Source organism: Myxine glutinosa, chromosome 10 (assembly GCF_964187855.1).
Source record: "Myxine glutinosa chromosome 10, kmMyxGlut1.1, whole genome shotgun sequence".
Classification (NCBI taxonomy): Eukaryota; Metazoa; Chordata; class Myxini; order Myxiniformes; family Myxinidae; genus Myxine; species Myxine glutinosa.
Window position 1 is genome coordinate 94,254,368 of NC_136270.1, and position 14,722 is coordinate 94,269,089.

Here is a 14,722-nt window from a genome sequence, read left to right on the forward strand (position 1 = left end):
TATTCCACTCCAATCTCTGGCTCTACCATCTGCTCTAATGATGTGACCGAAGTATTGTGTCTTTCTCTCTTTCATGTTATGCAAGAATTTTCTCTTTTCTCCAGCCATTTCCAGCACTTCTTCATTAATTTTCCCATCTGTGTAGAATATGCAGAACATTCTCCGATATGCCCACATCTCAACTGCATTCAGCTTGTCATTCGTCTCTGTATTTGTTGTTCATGTGTTCGCTGCACATACAAGGTGAAGTGGTATACCAGGCAAAAATGTTTTAATTAAATTCCTTATCCTAAAAATCTGAAATTGCATGCACATGATCTATGACCCATTTGTATTGTGAGTTGTGAGTTGTGAGTTATTTGAAAAAAGTGCAAGGATGCCTATATTTTTGGCCACGGCTGCACATCAATGATTTGGATGGAGGAGATAAGAGCTGACTTTCTAAATTTGCAGATTGGTGGTTGAAGGGAGGTGGGGAGGTCATCAGATTCAGAAAGATCTTGTTGCTTCAATTGATTGGGTAAAATATTGGCAGATGCAACTCAACATCAGGAAATATTTTGGAGTGGAGTTATGGAAGAAACACACACACACAAGCACACACACACACACATATGTATAATCATATACATACACACACACACACACACACACACACACACACACACACACACACACACACACACACACACACACACACTGACTGACACACACTGACATTTATTATTGTATATAAGCACAAATTTATGCTTTTTAGAACTTCATTTTGAGAAAAGCCCTGATTTTTGGCATCCTTCAGGAATGCATCTCCTATTTAAAACACTATTGTTAAGGGGCAACCTGTTTTCGCAAGATGCTGATTCGTGAAGCACCTGGTGTTATGCAAGTCATTTTTGTTTGAACAATTTGCCAACAAAATATAAACCCAAAATCAATTACTGAAGATATTGGTAAATATTACGTACAATGCTTTTCAATACAAACAAGCGTTACGCCTCGGTCCCCCGTCGGGGAAGTGATGTGAGTTGACAAAATGGAAGACGCAGAAAACATGCTATGATATGATATTTCGCTCACAAGGTTCAGACATACATGGAGGCGGCTATCTTGGATTTTGACATGGCACCCCAATTTTCAATAGCGTTCTTCCTTATGCCTAGATACACCCACACACCAGATTAGAAGTTGGTACTTCGCTTATTTTTCAAGATATTTCGCTCACAATGTTCAGACATAAATATGGTGGCGGCCATCTTGGATTTTGACGTGGCGACCCAATTTACAATAGCGTTCTTCCTTATGCCTATATACACCCACACACCAAATTAGAAGTTGGTACTTCGCTTATTTTTCGAGATATTTCGCTCACAAGGTTCAGACATATATATGGTGGCGGCCATCTTGTATTTTGACGTGGCGACCCAATTTACAATAGCCTTCTTCCTTATGCCGAGAAACACCCACACACCAAATTAGAAGTTGGTACTTCGCTTATTTTTCAAGATATTCATCTCACAAGGTTCAGACATACATGGCGGTGGCCATCTTGGATTTTGACGTGGGTTCCACCCACACACCAAATTCGAATGCGGTCCTTCGCTTACGCATACACGCACGCATGCACGCAGGCCCGCACGCACACACGCATGCCCGCACGGACGGACGGACGGACACACGGACGGAGGGGAAAACCATAGTCCCCCTTTCGCTCCGCTGTGCGACGGGGGACAATAACATATTTCTCAATAAAATAACTTAAAATCAACTTTTCAAAGTTATAATTTACATCAATTATTTATATATTCGTTCATGTTTCAAATATCATATTGTTTCACAATAATAACTAGAACGACACTCGGTGGAGTGCAAACCTCCGCCCGGCTGAACAGTTTGCCATGTACTGTATATCCCACTGCTAGACCAGATCTGGATTCAGACCTGAACCAAAGTCTAATCGGCTGGTTCTCATCACTTACCCAACTCCTCCGGACTAGTTTTGTCACAATTCATCCATAACCTTTTGAAATATCATGCGATGTATAGTTTTTGCCCGATCACTCGATGGTGAAGAATCACTTAAACAATCTCGGATCCAGATATTCCCCAAAATCTAATCATTTCGTACTTGTCACACACCCAACATCTCCAGCACATTTCGTCCGAATCTGTCCAAAACTTTATGAGATATTGTGTTCACAGAACGAAACACAAACAGACAGGTGTGAAAACACAACCTCCATACACCTTCGGTAGCAGAGGTAATAATAGTGACGTAATTGAATCGTTTCCACTCGTTCAAGAACCCAGCTTTGTCAGTCTTACTTTTCCATCTTGAATAAACATTTCCAACTCGACCCAACCTCACTGAAGAGGTTTGATACTCATGGAGAGAATAAATATTGGTCTCGTGACGTCATTTGAATCAGTTATGTTAAAGATTCCAATTCCATCTGTCTTGTGAAAACTCCTTTCAACAGGATTGGACACTTTATATAATTAACAAATTTCTCCCATAATCTATATAAATAAAACACAGTTTGTGTGTGTGTGTGTGTGTGTGTGTGTGTGTGTGTGTGTGTGTGTGTGTGTGTGTGAGTGTATGTTACCTATAGACTCCTAAACGGAGAGGTGCAAGTACTATATTTTTGGCATAGACATGGCCATTGGGCCTGGGAAGGGCATGGCCCACCTAAAAATGACCTCCGATGATGAGATCCATATTTTTTATTCATATTTAACTTAGCGCATTTCAGCGAGGAACATAATACACTGATCTCAGTCTGTGCCAGAGCAGCTCGCTGATTCGCTCAGAGCGATCACGTGATGTTCCATCCTCGCCGCCAGACTCCATGCTGCCTGCTATACTATAGATCAGTGGCTATACTCCCACGCAGGCTGCATTGGGATTATGTGGGGATTATCAGCGGCAGCCTCGTCACCAGCGTCTGAAGAATGAAGTTTGGACGTACGAGCCAGGCCAGGCTGCCAAGTTCAAGTTGCCTGATACCCTGCCCGTTTACACTCTCTGCAAATGTACGGGGGTCGAGGCTCCTGTGTGTGTGTGGGGGGGAGGGAGGGGGGTCTGTACAAGGTTTGTCTGAGGCCGAGTTTTTTTTCTGTCAGCTTTAGATCTATATTTTTAGCCATAACTTAGCGCATTTCCGATTGGGTTCTGAACATTACAGCCTCTGCCTCTGCCACAGCTTAGAGCGATCACGTGACAATTTTCAAGTTTGCAAGCAAGAAGGCACTAGACCCCAGCCCCACATATACATCACTGCCTGCGCTATCAATTTGCATGTTATCGGTTATATTTTATGACTCGCTCAGGATCTTCGTCAGGCTCGCGAGCGAGTTAGCCTATCACCTGGGAGAATGAGGCCACGTTGGCCACGCCCACGACGTGGCATCAGCAAGACGTCGATTGTTTGATTGCAGAGTCATTCAGGATCTTCATCTGGCTCGCGAGCGAGTTAGGTTACCACGTGTAAACATAAACGTAAAAGTGAAAAAATGAATTTGTCTACGAGCTCACACATGGAAGACTGACTGTGATAAAGGCAATGCCACCTAAGAAAAGAAATTTGTCGCGTTCAACCTCCAGAGCAAGGAAAATCGCTGATCGGAGACTCCATGAAACCGATGAAGATACTTTTCACCGTCGACAAGCCAATCAAGAACGTGTCTCCAGCTTCAGACAGCGAGAGACAGAAGATGAGAGAGAGGCACGTCTAAACGCCAATCAACAACGTGTAGCGAGGGCCAGACAGCGAGAGACAGAAAATGAGAGAGTGGCATGTCTAAACGCCAATCAACAACGTGTGGCCCGGGCCAGACAGCGAGAGACAGCAGATGAGACAGAGGCACGTCTAAACGCCAATCAACAATGTGTGGCGAGGGCCAGACAGCGAGAGACAGAAGATGAGAGAGAGGCACGTCTAAACGCCAATCAACAACGTCTGGCGAGGGCCAGACAGCGAGAGACAGAAGATGAGAGAGCGGAACGTCTAAACGCCAATCAACAACGTCTGGCGAGGGCCAGACAGCGAGAGACAGAAGATGAGAGAGAGGCACGTCTAAACGCCAATCAACAACGTCTGGCGAGGGCCAGACAGCGAGAGACAGAAGATGAGAGAGAGGCACGTATAAACGCCAATCAACAAAGTGTGGTGAGGGCCAGACAGTGAGAGACAGAAAATGAGAGAGTGGCACGTCTAAACGCCAATCAACAACGTGTGGCGAGGGCCAGACAGCGAGAGACAGAAGATGAGAGAGAGGCACGTCTAAACGCCAATCAACAACGTCTGGCGAGGGCCAGACAGCGAGAGACAGAAGATGAGACAGAGGCACGTCTAAACGCCAATCAACAATGTGTGGCGAGGGCCAGACAGCGAGAGACAGAAGATGAGACATAGGCACGTCTAAACGCCAATGAACAACGTGTAGCGAGGACCAGACAGCGAGAGACAGAAGATGAGACAGAGGCACGTCTAAATGCCAATCAACAATGTGTGGCGAGGGCCAGACAGCGAGAGACAGAAGATGAGACAGAGGCACGTCTAAACGCCAATCAACAACGTGTAGCGAGGGCCAGACAGCAGGAGACAGAAGAACAGCGCCAAAAACGACTCAACAACTGGCAACCATCAGGCAGATGGCAACCGGCCATTGCATGGGAGAAGGCTGCATGCAGTTACAATCCGAACACTGACTACTCCTCAAAGGTTGATATCGGCTCCATGTCCTTCACCTGTCAGTTTTACCATGCCTTGAAATGGGAGGGCCTTCTGCCTTTTGCCTTTTGCCATGCCAAATAAATCAAACAATTCCGGAAGTGTACAAAGTTGGTGGTACGGCTTCTTCTTCTTCCTGATCAGCCTCACAATATTTTTTATTTTTTTTTGTATACTGAATCGAGGCTCGTGAAAGAGCTAACATTTACTTCACAAACAAATCAACCAGACAAACAAAATATATAAAAAGAGGGAGCGGAAGACAAGATGGGGAGAGAAGGGGAAGCACACAAACACAACATTTGAGAGCAGTGAGATGTGTGGGAGGGAGAGGGCTTGGGGGGAGGAGGCGTGGGAAGGGAGGGGGGGGGGGCGGTGGGAGAAGTATAAAACAACAAGGACACCAAGGACTTCCAGGACAGAAGTTGGTATTTCAAAAAAGTGGAATTGGGGTGAAATTAGCGGGGGTAGAAAAGATCAAGATTTTGGATGGGGGCAGATAAGAGATGGTGGTGAACAGCTGTTTTAAAGACCTGGAGGGTGGAGTGGGATTGAAGAGAGTGAGGGAGTTTGTTCCAGAGGCGGGAGAAAAGATGAATGAAGGAGTGAAGGTGAGCAGAGAGTCTTGATTTTGGCAGTTTAACCATAAGAGGGTTGCAGGCAGATCTTGTGCGACCTGTAGGAATATTTGCGGGACAGAGCCCACAGAGAGCTGGGGGGGGGGGGGGGGGGCAAGGCCAGAGAGGAGTCGGTAGAAGATGGAAAGACCACCAACCTGCCTGCGGTGAGTGAGTGAGAGGCCCTTGGAGTTAGCTTCATCGCGGGAGATTCCAATGATTCTGAATGCTTTGGTTTCAACAGCGTGAAGACGAGCTAGGTGTGAGGCAGGAGCACCAGCCAAGAGGCGAGAGCAGTATTCCAATGAGCTGCGGATGAAAGCCTTGTATGTGGTGAGGAGCTCAGGTGTGCCAAGGAAGGACTTCGCACGACGGAGGATGCCCAGTCGGCGACTGGCTTTGGAGGCCAGATTTGAAATGTGGTTTTCCCAGAAAAGATCATGGCAGATAGTGAGACCAAAATACTTGAGTGACAGAACTTCCTGGAGAGGATTATTCATAAAGTGGATGGGAGGGTTGTCCAGTCGGTCTTTTCGGAGAGACATCGTAAGAGTGTGAGATTTGTCAGGATTGAAAGACATGTTCCATTTGTTTGCCCAGTCTGTGATTTTGTCCAGGTCTGCAGAGAGTGAGGAGGCTGCAGACTGCCGATCTGAGGGATGAAGAATGGAGCGACAGAGAGTAGAGTCATCAGCAAAGAGATAGAGAGGATTTTCAAGAGAGTCAGAGAGATCATTGATGAAGACCAGAAAAAGCACAGGGCCCAGAACACTGCCTTGGGGAACTCCAGCCTGAACAGGAAGAGGAGATGAGAGAAACCCATTCAGGGCCACACGTTGACTACGACTAGAGAGGACGTCCGCCAGCCATGCGTGGAGATTTCCATGGATACCAAAAGAGGAGAGTTTGGTGAGCAGAGCGGGGTGCCAGACCGTATCGAAGGCACGTGATATGTCAAGGGAGACAGCTCTAATTTCCTGTTTGGCATTGAGGACCTCCATCCATTGTTACTCAGAGATGGCACTTACCTCAGAAATGTGATGAACGCCACATTCACCCCATTCACCCACCAACATATATATGAACCCCTTTCCTCTCCTTCCTCCCCCCCCTTCCCTTCCCCCCCCCCCACCCCTCCCCCTCCCCCTCCCTCCTCCTCCCCCATCTGGCAACACCGGGTACTTCAGCTAGTATTACAATATCTCAACTAGAACGCCACTCAATAGAGTGCATACTCCCGCCATGGGTCAAGTTGGAATAGTACGATTTTACAAAAGTTTGAGGGAGTAGTTCAGTGACAACACAAGACAAGACAACACAAGACAGACACTGCACAGATATATATTTAGAATATATAGAAGATAATGTAAAAAAAAAAACAAGGCAATTTCACTTACATTTTCGGATTCAGCGTTCAATTCTATATAAGTGAGTGTATTTTGAGGCATGTGTGACTTCAAATAAAATTGTAAGCCAAGGAAAACGTTCGTTTCATTCCTTATGGATACAACATGTAAAACTGGCCCAAACGTGAAAACAAAACTCGCTCATTTTAAGTCGTACAAGCTAATGCGACCACTCATTATTCTGGGAAGAATCCCGTGCACATGCTTGTCACACATATAACTCGCCTAAGTATTTATAAGTTCATCAAATACCGACACCGCGATTGACATTCGCTGAGGTAAATGTTGATATTGTGGTGCTGTGCATGCACGACTCAATTGCCAGAAAGGTAGGCCACAACGCGTGGATACAAACGAAAGCACTTTAATACAAGCTCGCACATCAGCACTGGGCAGGCTCGACCTTAGAGCCCGCATATATATCCCGAGGCCACGCCTTGCCCCGGGGCGTGGCCAAACGGCCGAAAGGTGGTGCATGTATTTCAGTTCAACGCCCGGACGCTCGCGCCACCCACTGGTGCGCGGAATTATTGACCGTTGTGCCCGCCACACGCGCCCCCCGCCAGAATTCCCGTGCACCTGAAGGGTGAGCTTGGGGGAAGCCGGATGACCCGACCGAAACGCCCCCTGGCGATGCGTGCAGGGCTGGGGGGTACCGGGACGGCGGGGCTGGGGGGTGCCGGGGGCCTGACCGCCAGGGGGCGGCCTCGACGCGGAGGCAGAGCTGCTTGTGGGGGGTGGTCCAGATCGAGGTGGGCCGGCTTGAGGCGGTCCACGGAGATACGATCCGGGGCACCGCCGATGTCCACGGTGAAATGTTTGTCCCCGGTCTCCAGCTCGCGGAAGGGCCCGTCGTACGGGGGCCGCAGCGGTGCCCGGTGGGCGTCGTGCCCGACGAAAACGTACTCCGCCGTGTGAAGCTCCGGGGCGACGTGGGAGGACGGGCAACCGTGGTGTGCCGTCGGCACCGGGGCGAACCTCCTGGCGGTCTCCTGCAGGGTGGAGCGCTGCTGCGCCGCGGACCAAGGAGCCGTGGAGTCGGGGATAAATTCGCCCGGCACCCGCAGCGGTTGTCCGAAGACCAGCTCCGTCAAGGACGCACGCAGGTCGTCCTGAGGCCCAGCAGGACCCAGGGGAGCCTGTCGGCCCAGCTGCCGTCGCGGAGGCTGGCCCGGACCGCGGCCTTCATCGAGCGATGAAAGTGCTCGCACAGGCCGTTGGCCTGGGGGTGGTGGGCCGTGGTGCAGTGCAGTTTGACGCCGAGCCCTTGTGCCACTGCTCCCCAGAGCTCCGAGGTGAACTGGGGGCCGCGGTCGGAAAAGATTTCTGAGGGGGCACCGAACCGGGCAACCCACGTGGCGATGAAGGCTTGTGCGACGTCAGCCGCAGTCGTCGCCGCCAATGGCACGGCCTCCGGCCACCGGGTGGTGTGGTCCACCAGGGTGAGGAGGTGGGTGAACCCCCGTGAGGGGGGCAGAGGTCCCACCAAGTCGACGTGGACGTGGTCGAACCGACGCTCGGGCACCGTAAACGGGGCCAACGGGGCCTGGGTGTGGCAGTGGACCTTTGCGCGCTGGCACACGAGGCACGTCCTGGCCCAGTCACGGACGTTCTTCCTAAGGCCATGCCAGACGAACTTCGCCGCGACGAGTTTCTGGGAGGCCTTCATGCCCAGGTGGGACAGGCCGTGGATGGCGTCGAAAACCGGGCGCTGCCAGCCAGCGGGCACGATGGGGCGAGGCCGGCCGAGGGAGACGTCGCACAAGAGAGCCGTGCCCGCGATGTCGAATGGCACCTCGGTGACGCGGAGGCCCGTGACGGCGGTCCGCAAGGCCTGGACATCGGGGTCGGCGGTCTGGTCCTCCACCATCCGGGCATAGTCGATCCCGAGGTGGACCGCCTGTGCGACGGACTGGGAAAGGCAATCCGCCACCGGGTTGTCTCTACCCACGACGTGACGGATGTCCGTCGTGTACACGGACACGGCAGAGAGGTGACGTTGCTGCCGGGCCGACCATGGCTCGGCGACCTTGGCCATCGCGAACACAAGGGGCTTGTGGTCGACGAAAGCCGTGAACGGGCGACCCTCGAGCAGATGGCGGAAGTGTCGGACCGCCAGGTGGAGCCCGAGCAGCTCGCCGTCGAAGGTGCTGTAGCGGCGTTCGTGCAGGCGAAGCTGCCGGCTAAAAAACGCCAGCGGCTGCCAAGCACCACACACCCACTGCTCTTGCACCACGCCCACCGCGTAGTCCGACGCGTCGGTGGTGAGGGCGATTGGTGCATCGGGCGCCGGGTGCGCCAGCATGTTGGCGTTGGCCAAGGCCAGCTTTGCGCCCGCAAACGCCACGGCCATCGGCTCCGACCAGGCGATGTCACCTTTGCCTGGCTTTCCCCAGAGGGCCTCGTGCAGGGGGCGCAGGAGCTGGGCGATGCGGGGCATGGAGCGGTGGTAAATATTGACCATGCCCAGGAATTCGTGGAGCCCCTTGATCGTGCGGGGGCGCGGGAAACTCCGGAAGGCCTCCACCTTGGCCGGTAAAGGAATGGCCCCGTGCCTGGTGATGCGGTGCCCCAAGAAGTCGATGGCGGTGACGCCGAAACGGCACTTCGCGGGGTTGATGATCAGGCCATGCTGGCCCAGGCGTTCAAAGAGCATGCAGAGGTGGAGCAGGTGCTCCTCCCGGGACGCGCTCACGACTAGGATGTCGTCCAGGTAGACATAGATGAAAGGTAAGTCACGCAAGACGCTGTCCATGAGCCGCTGGAACGTCTGGGCCACATTCTTCAACCCAAAAGGCATCCGCAGGAACTCAAAGAGGCCGAAAGGGGTGATGACGGCCGTCTTTGGGACATCGTCCGGTTGTACGGGGACCTGGTGGTAGCCCCGGATGAGGTCCACCTTGGAGAACACGGTCGTGTTTGCCAACCGGGCGGAAAAGTCTTGGATATGCGGGACCGGGTACCGGTCAGGGGTGGTGGCATCGTTGAGCCGGCGGTAGTCACCGTACGGCCGCCATCTGCCGCCGGGCTTCGGAACAATGTGCAGAGGAGAGGCCCAAGCGCTGTTGGAGCGCCGTACGATACAGAGCCGTTCCAGCGTGGCGAACTCCGCTTTCGCCACGGCGAGCTTCGTGGTGTCGAGGCGGCGCGCCCGGGCGTAGACCGGTGGGCTGCCGGTGGGGATATGGTGCTCCACCCTGTGCTTGACGGCCACCGCTGAAAAGGTGGGCTGCGTGAGTGCCGGGAAACTGGCGAGGAGGTGAGTAAACTCATCCGCTGCCGGAAGCGTACAAACTAATCTCGCCGGGACGGAACCATTCAGCAAGCCGCTTGGCAAGCCGCTCGGTGAGCCGCTCAGCGAGCTGCTCAACGAGCCGCTCAGCGAACAAGCGAGCGAGCTGAAGGTTTTGGCCTGGATGAGACGTCGAAGCTTAACGTCCACCAACAGCCCATGCACACAAAGAAAGTCCGCATCGAGCAGGGCCATTGGCACGCTGGCGGTGACGAACGACCATTGGAAACGCTGCCCTCCAAACCGCAGTGAGAGGCAACGCTTCCCGAATGTGTGGATGGGTGTTCCGTTGGCGGCATGCAAAGCGGGGCCCCGGCCCGCCGCTTGATTGTCGGACGCGGAGGCAGGGAGGACGCTTACCTGCGCTCCCGTGTCGCATAGAAAACGACGACCAGACGAGGTGTCCATGATTAACAGGAGGCTGCCGGAATGGCCGACGCTCATGGCCGCAAGTGAGCGCTGGCCCGGTCATTTCCCGACCCATCCAAAGAGCATGGCGGGCGGCACGTTCTAGCCTTGCGGCCGAACCTGGCGTGATAGTAGCACCAGGTTTGCGGCGTTGGCGGCCGCGTCGGCCGTGCCGGCGGCGGGGGTGGTGGCGGCGGTGGTAGTGGGCGGGGCATAGCAGCGGCCACGAGGGAAGCCGGGGGCGCTGTAGCCTCCGCACCGGGATCCACTACGGCAGCACCGTAAACCGACCGCGTGTCGCAGGCCGCGAAAAATTTGTCGGCCTCTCCGGCCAGGGCACGGGGTTCCGTGATTTTGGAACCGGCCAGCGCGAGGCGCACCTCTACAGGTAGCTGGCGGAGGAAAAGTGCTCGGAACAAGAAATCCGGGCGCTGGTCTCCAAGCAGGGACAGCATGAAATCCATCCGAACGGATGGTCATGTGTCGCCGAGGGCGGGAAGGTCCAGGAGGCGGTCGGCACGTTCGACCTCCGTGAGCCCGAACGTGGCGAGGAGGAGACGTTTGAGCGCCTCGTACTTGTGGTCGCCTGGCGGGCGCCGAAGGATGGACACGATGCGGGCGGCAGTGCCGGGCCCGAGGGCGGCGACCACGTGGTAGTACAGGGTCTCGTCCGCCGTGATGCCCCGGAGTTGGAATTGAGCTTCGGCTTGTACAAACCAAACGTCGGCTTGTGCTTCCCAGAACTCCGGGAGTTTGATGGCGACGGCGTTGATAGCCTTGGCGCGTTCGGGGGTCAGCAACGGCTGAACCAGTCGGGGTGACCAGTGTGGTGCTGTGCACACACGACTCAATTGCCAGAAAGGTAGGCCACAACGCGTGGATACAAATGAAAGCACTTTAATACAAGCTCGCACATCAGCACTGGGCGAGCTCGACCTTAGAGCCCGCATATATATCCCAAGGCCATGCCTTGCCCCCGGGCGTGGCCGAACGGCCGAAAGGCGGGGCATGTATTTCAGTTCCACGCCCAGACCCACTGGTGCGCGGAATTATTGACCGTTGTGCCCGCCACAATATCTCTGCTGAGGTAAAAAAAATAAAAAATAAAAAAACAGTTTTAAAGCATTATACGTATCAAACGATACATTTTATGAAACGGGGAAACGTAATACACACGTTGTTGCTTTTAAAATGACAGAATATGTCTTTATTAGAAAGAAAAAAAAAGAACCCTGAAGACGACGCTCCTAACAAAATACACCGCTCTAACGCATAACCACGAGTTTAAACTACATTTCCAACAAATATGAAAACTATTTTCATATCACAATGTTAAATATAGAATATATAGAAGATAATGTTAAAAAAAAGAGCCCTGTCTTCCAATGGTAAACAATCCTTCAAAAAATTCCTGGATCCGGAATAATATCCTGAACGTCACCAAAAACTAATCATTTCTTCCTTATCCCAAGGGCAATCATCCCACCAACTTTCATCCAAATCTGTTCAGAACTTTTCCAGATATCTTGTTCACAAACACACGAACATACGAACACACACATGCACACACACCCACACACACACACACACACGGACACGATCGAATGCATTACTTCCTGACGGGAGTAACTAGAACGGCACTCAGTAAAGCGCATACTCCCGCCGTGGATTTAGTTGGAATAATACAGACAAGACCTGGACCCAAGACCTGCAGACCTGGACAAAATCACAGACTGGGCAAACAAGTGGAACATGTCTTTCAATCCTGACAAATCTCACACTCTTACGATGTCTCTCCGAAAAGACCGACTGGACAACCCTCCCATCTACTTTCTGAATAATCCTCTCCAAGAAATTGTGTCACTTAAGTTTTTGGGTCTCACTATCTGTCATGATCTTTCCTGGGAAAACCACATTTCAAATCTGGCCTCCAAAGCCAGTCGCCGACTGGGCATCCTCCGTCCTGTGAAGTCCTTCCTTGGCACACCTGAGCTCCTCACCACATACAAGGCTTTCATCCGCAGCTCATTGGAGTACTGCTCTCCCCTCTGGGCTGGTGCTCCTGCCTCACACCTAGCTCGTCTTCACGCTGTTGAAACCAAAGCGTTCAGAATCATTGGAATCTCCCGCGATGACGCTATCTCCGAGGGCCTTTCACTTACTCACCTCAGGCAGGTTGGTGGTCTTTCCGTCTTCTACCGACTCCTCTCCGGCCTTGCTCCCCCAGCTCTTTCTGGGCTCTGTCCCCCAAATATTCCTACAGGTCGCACAAGATCTGCCTGCAACCCTCTTATGGTTAAACTGCCAAAATGAAGACTCTCTGCTCACCTTCACTCCTTCATTCCTCTTTTCTCCAACCTCTGGAACAAACTCCCTCACTCTCTTCAATCCCACTCCTCCCTCCAGGTCTTTAAAACGGATGTTCACCACCATCTCTTATCTTCCCGAATCCAAAACCTTGATCTTTTCTACCCCCGCTAATTTCACCCCAAATCCACTTTTTTGAGGTGCCGACTTCTTTCCTGGAAGTCCTTGGTGTCCTTGTGTTTTATACCTATGCTGCCTCCCCCCAGGCCCTCTCCCTCCCACACATCTCCCAATGTCCCTGCTCTCAAATGTTGTGTTTGTGTGCTTCTTCCCCTTCTCTCCACATCTTGTCGACCGCTCTCCTTTTTATATACTTTGTTTGCTTGTTTGTTTGATTTGTTTGTTTGATAAATGTTAGCTCTTTCACGAGCTAACTCGACTCTGTATACAAAAAAAATAAAAAAATAAAAATCCCACTCCTCCCTCCAGGTCTTTAAAACAGCTGTCGACCACCATCTCTTATCTTCCCCCTTCCAAAACTTTGATCATTTCTACCCCCGTTAATTCACTCCATATCCACTTTTTTAAAATACCGACTTCTTTCCTGGAAGTCCTTGGTGTCTTTGTGTTTTATACTTCTCCCACCCTCCCCCCCCCCCTTCTCACGCCTCCTCCCTCCGAGCCCTCTCCCTCCCACAGATCTCCCGATGTCCCTGCTCTCAAATGTTGTGTTTGTGTGCTTCCCCATCTCTCCCCATCTTGTCTACCGCTCCCCTTATTTTGTGTTTTATGTGTCTGTTTGATTTTCTTGTGTGATTAATGTTAGCTCTTTCACGAGCCTCGATCTTGTATACAACAAAAATAAAACCGAGCCCTGGACAAAATATACGACAAGAGAGGAAGTCCGCCGATTTTGATATATCTCGGAATTAGAGGAGAAAAACATCATATTAAGAATAAGAATAAAAGCTTTAATTCAATAAAACAGAAAAAAATTCCCAAAGAATTCCCCCAATAAATTCCTGGATCCGGAATAATATCCTGAGTTTCAAGAAAAACGAATAAATTCTTCCTTATCCCAAGGGCAATCATCCCACCAACATTCATGCAAATCCGTTCAGAACTTTTCCAGATATCTTGTTCACAAACACACGAATACACACACGCACACACGAACATACGGACACACATGCGCGCACACACACACACACACACACACACGCACACCCACACACACACGGACACGATCGAATGCATTACTCCCTGGCGGGAGTAACTAGAACACCACTCAGTCGAGGGCATACCCCCGCCATGGGTCAAGTTGGAATAATACGTTTTGTTTAACATCCCATCTCCCCAAAACAATAAATGAAAAAGAAAGTAGGCCCTAACAGTCAAATAATTTATTTTGATATATCTCGGAATTAGAGGAGAAAAACATCATATTAAGATTAAGAATAAAAGCTTTAATTCAGTAAAACAGAAAAATTGTTCCAAAAAAATCACCAAAAAAATTCCTGGATCTGGAATTATATCCTGAGCTTCACCAAAAACTAATCATTTCTTCCTTATCGCAAGGGCAATCATCCCACCAACGTTCATCCAAATCCGTCCACAACTTTTCCAGATATCTTGTTCACAAACACACGAACACACACACACACACACACACACACACACACACACACACACACACATACACACGAACACACGAACACACATTCGGACATGCACACGGACGGACACGATCGAATGCATTACTCCCTGGCGGGAGTAATGATGTCGCTTGTACAAATTTGACAAATATGTAACGCACTTCAATATTATAAAAGAGCATTTAAGCGATATGAATGTCACAAGTTCTCAAACAGCAAATACAGCTTTGCATCCTCGTGGGTATATCAACACGAACAGCATTTACTGATTTAAAAGCGAAGAGTTGTCTGATAATTCACTTTC

At 51.0% G+C, this 14,722-nt stretch overlaps 1 protein-coding gene and 1 long non-coding RNA gene across 3 annotated transcripts in view; both read right to left on the reverse strand.

The window, feature by feature from the left end:
* Positions 1-14,722, reverse strand: part of LOC137433946 (uncharacterized) — a 737,502-nt gene that overhangs the window by 41,070 nt on the left and 681,710 nt on the right. The window lies entirely within an intron of this gene.
* LOC137433686 (olfactory receptor 56A4-like) overlaps positions 1-14,722 on the reverse strand; it is a 30,059-nt gene that overhangs the window by 6,288 nt on the left and 9,049 nt on the right. The window contains exon 4 of the mRNA XM_078786201.1: positions 13,861-13,902. Within this exon, the coding sequence (XP_078642327.1) occupies positions 13,861-13,902 (42 nt within the window). The remainder of the gene's footprint in view (positions 1-13,860; positions 13,903-14,722) is intronic.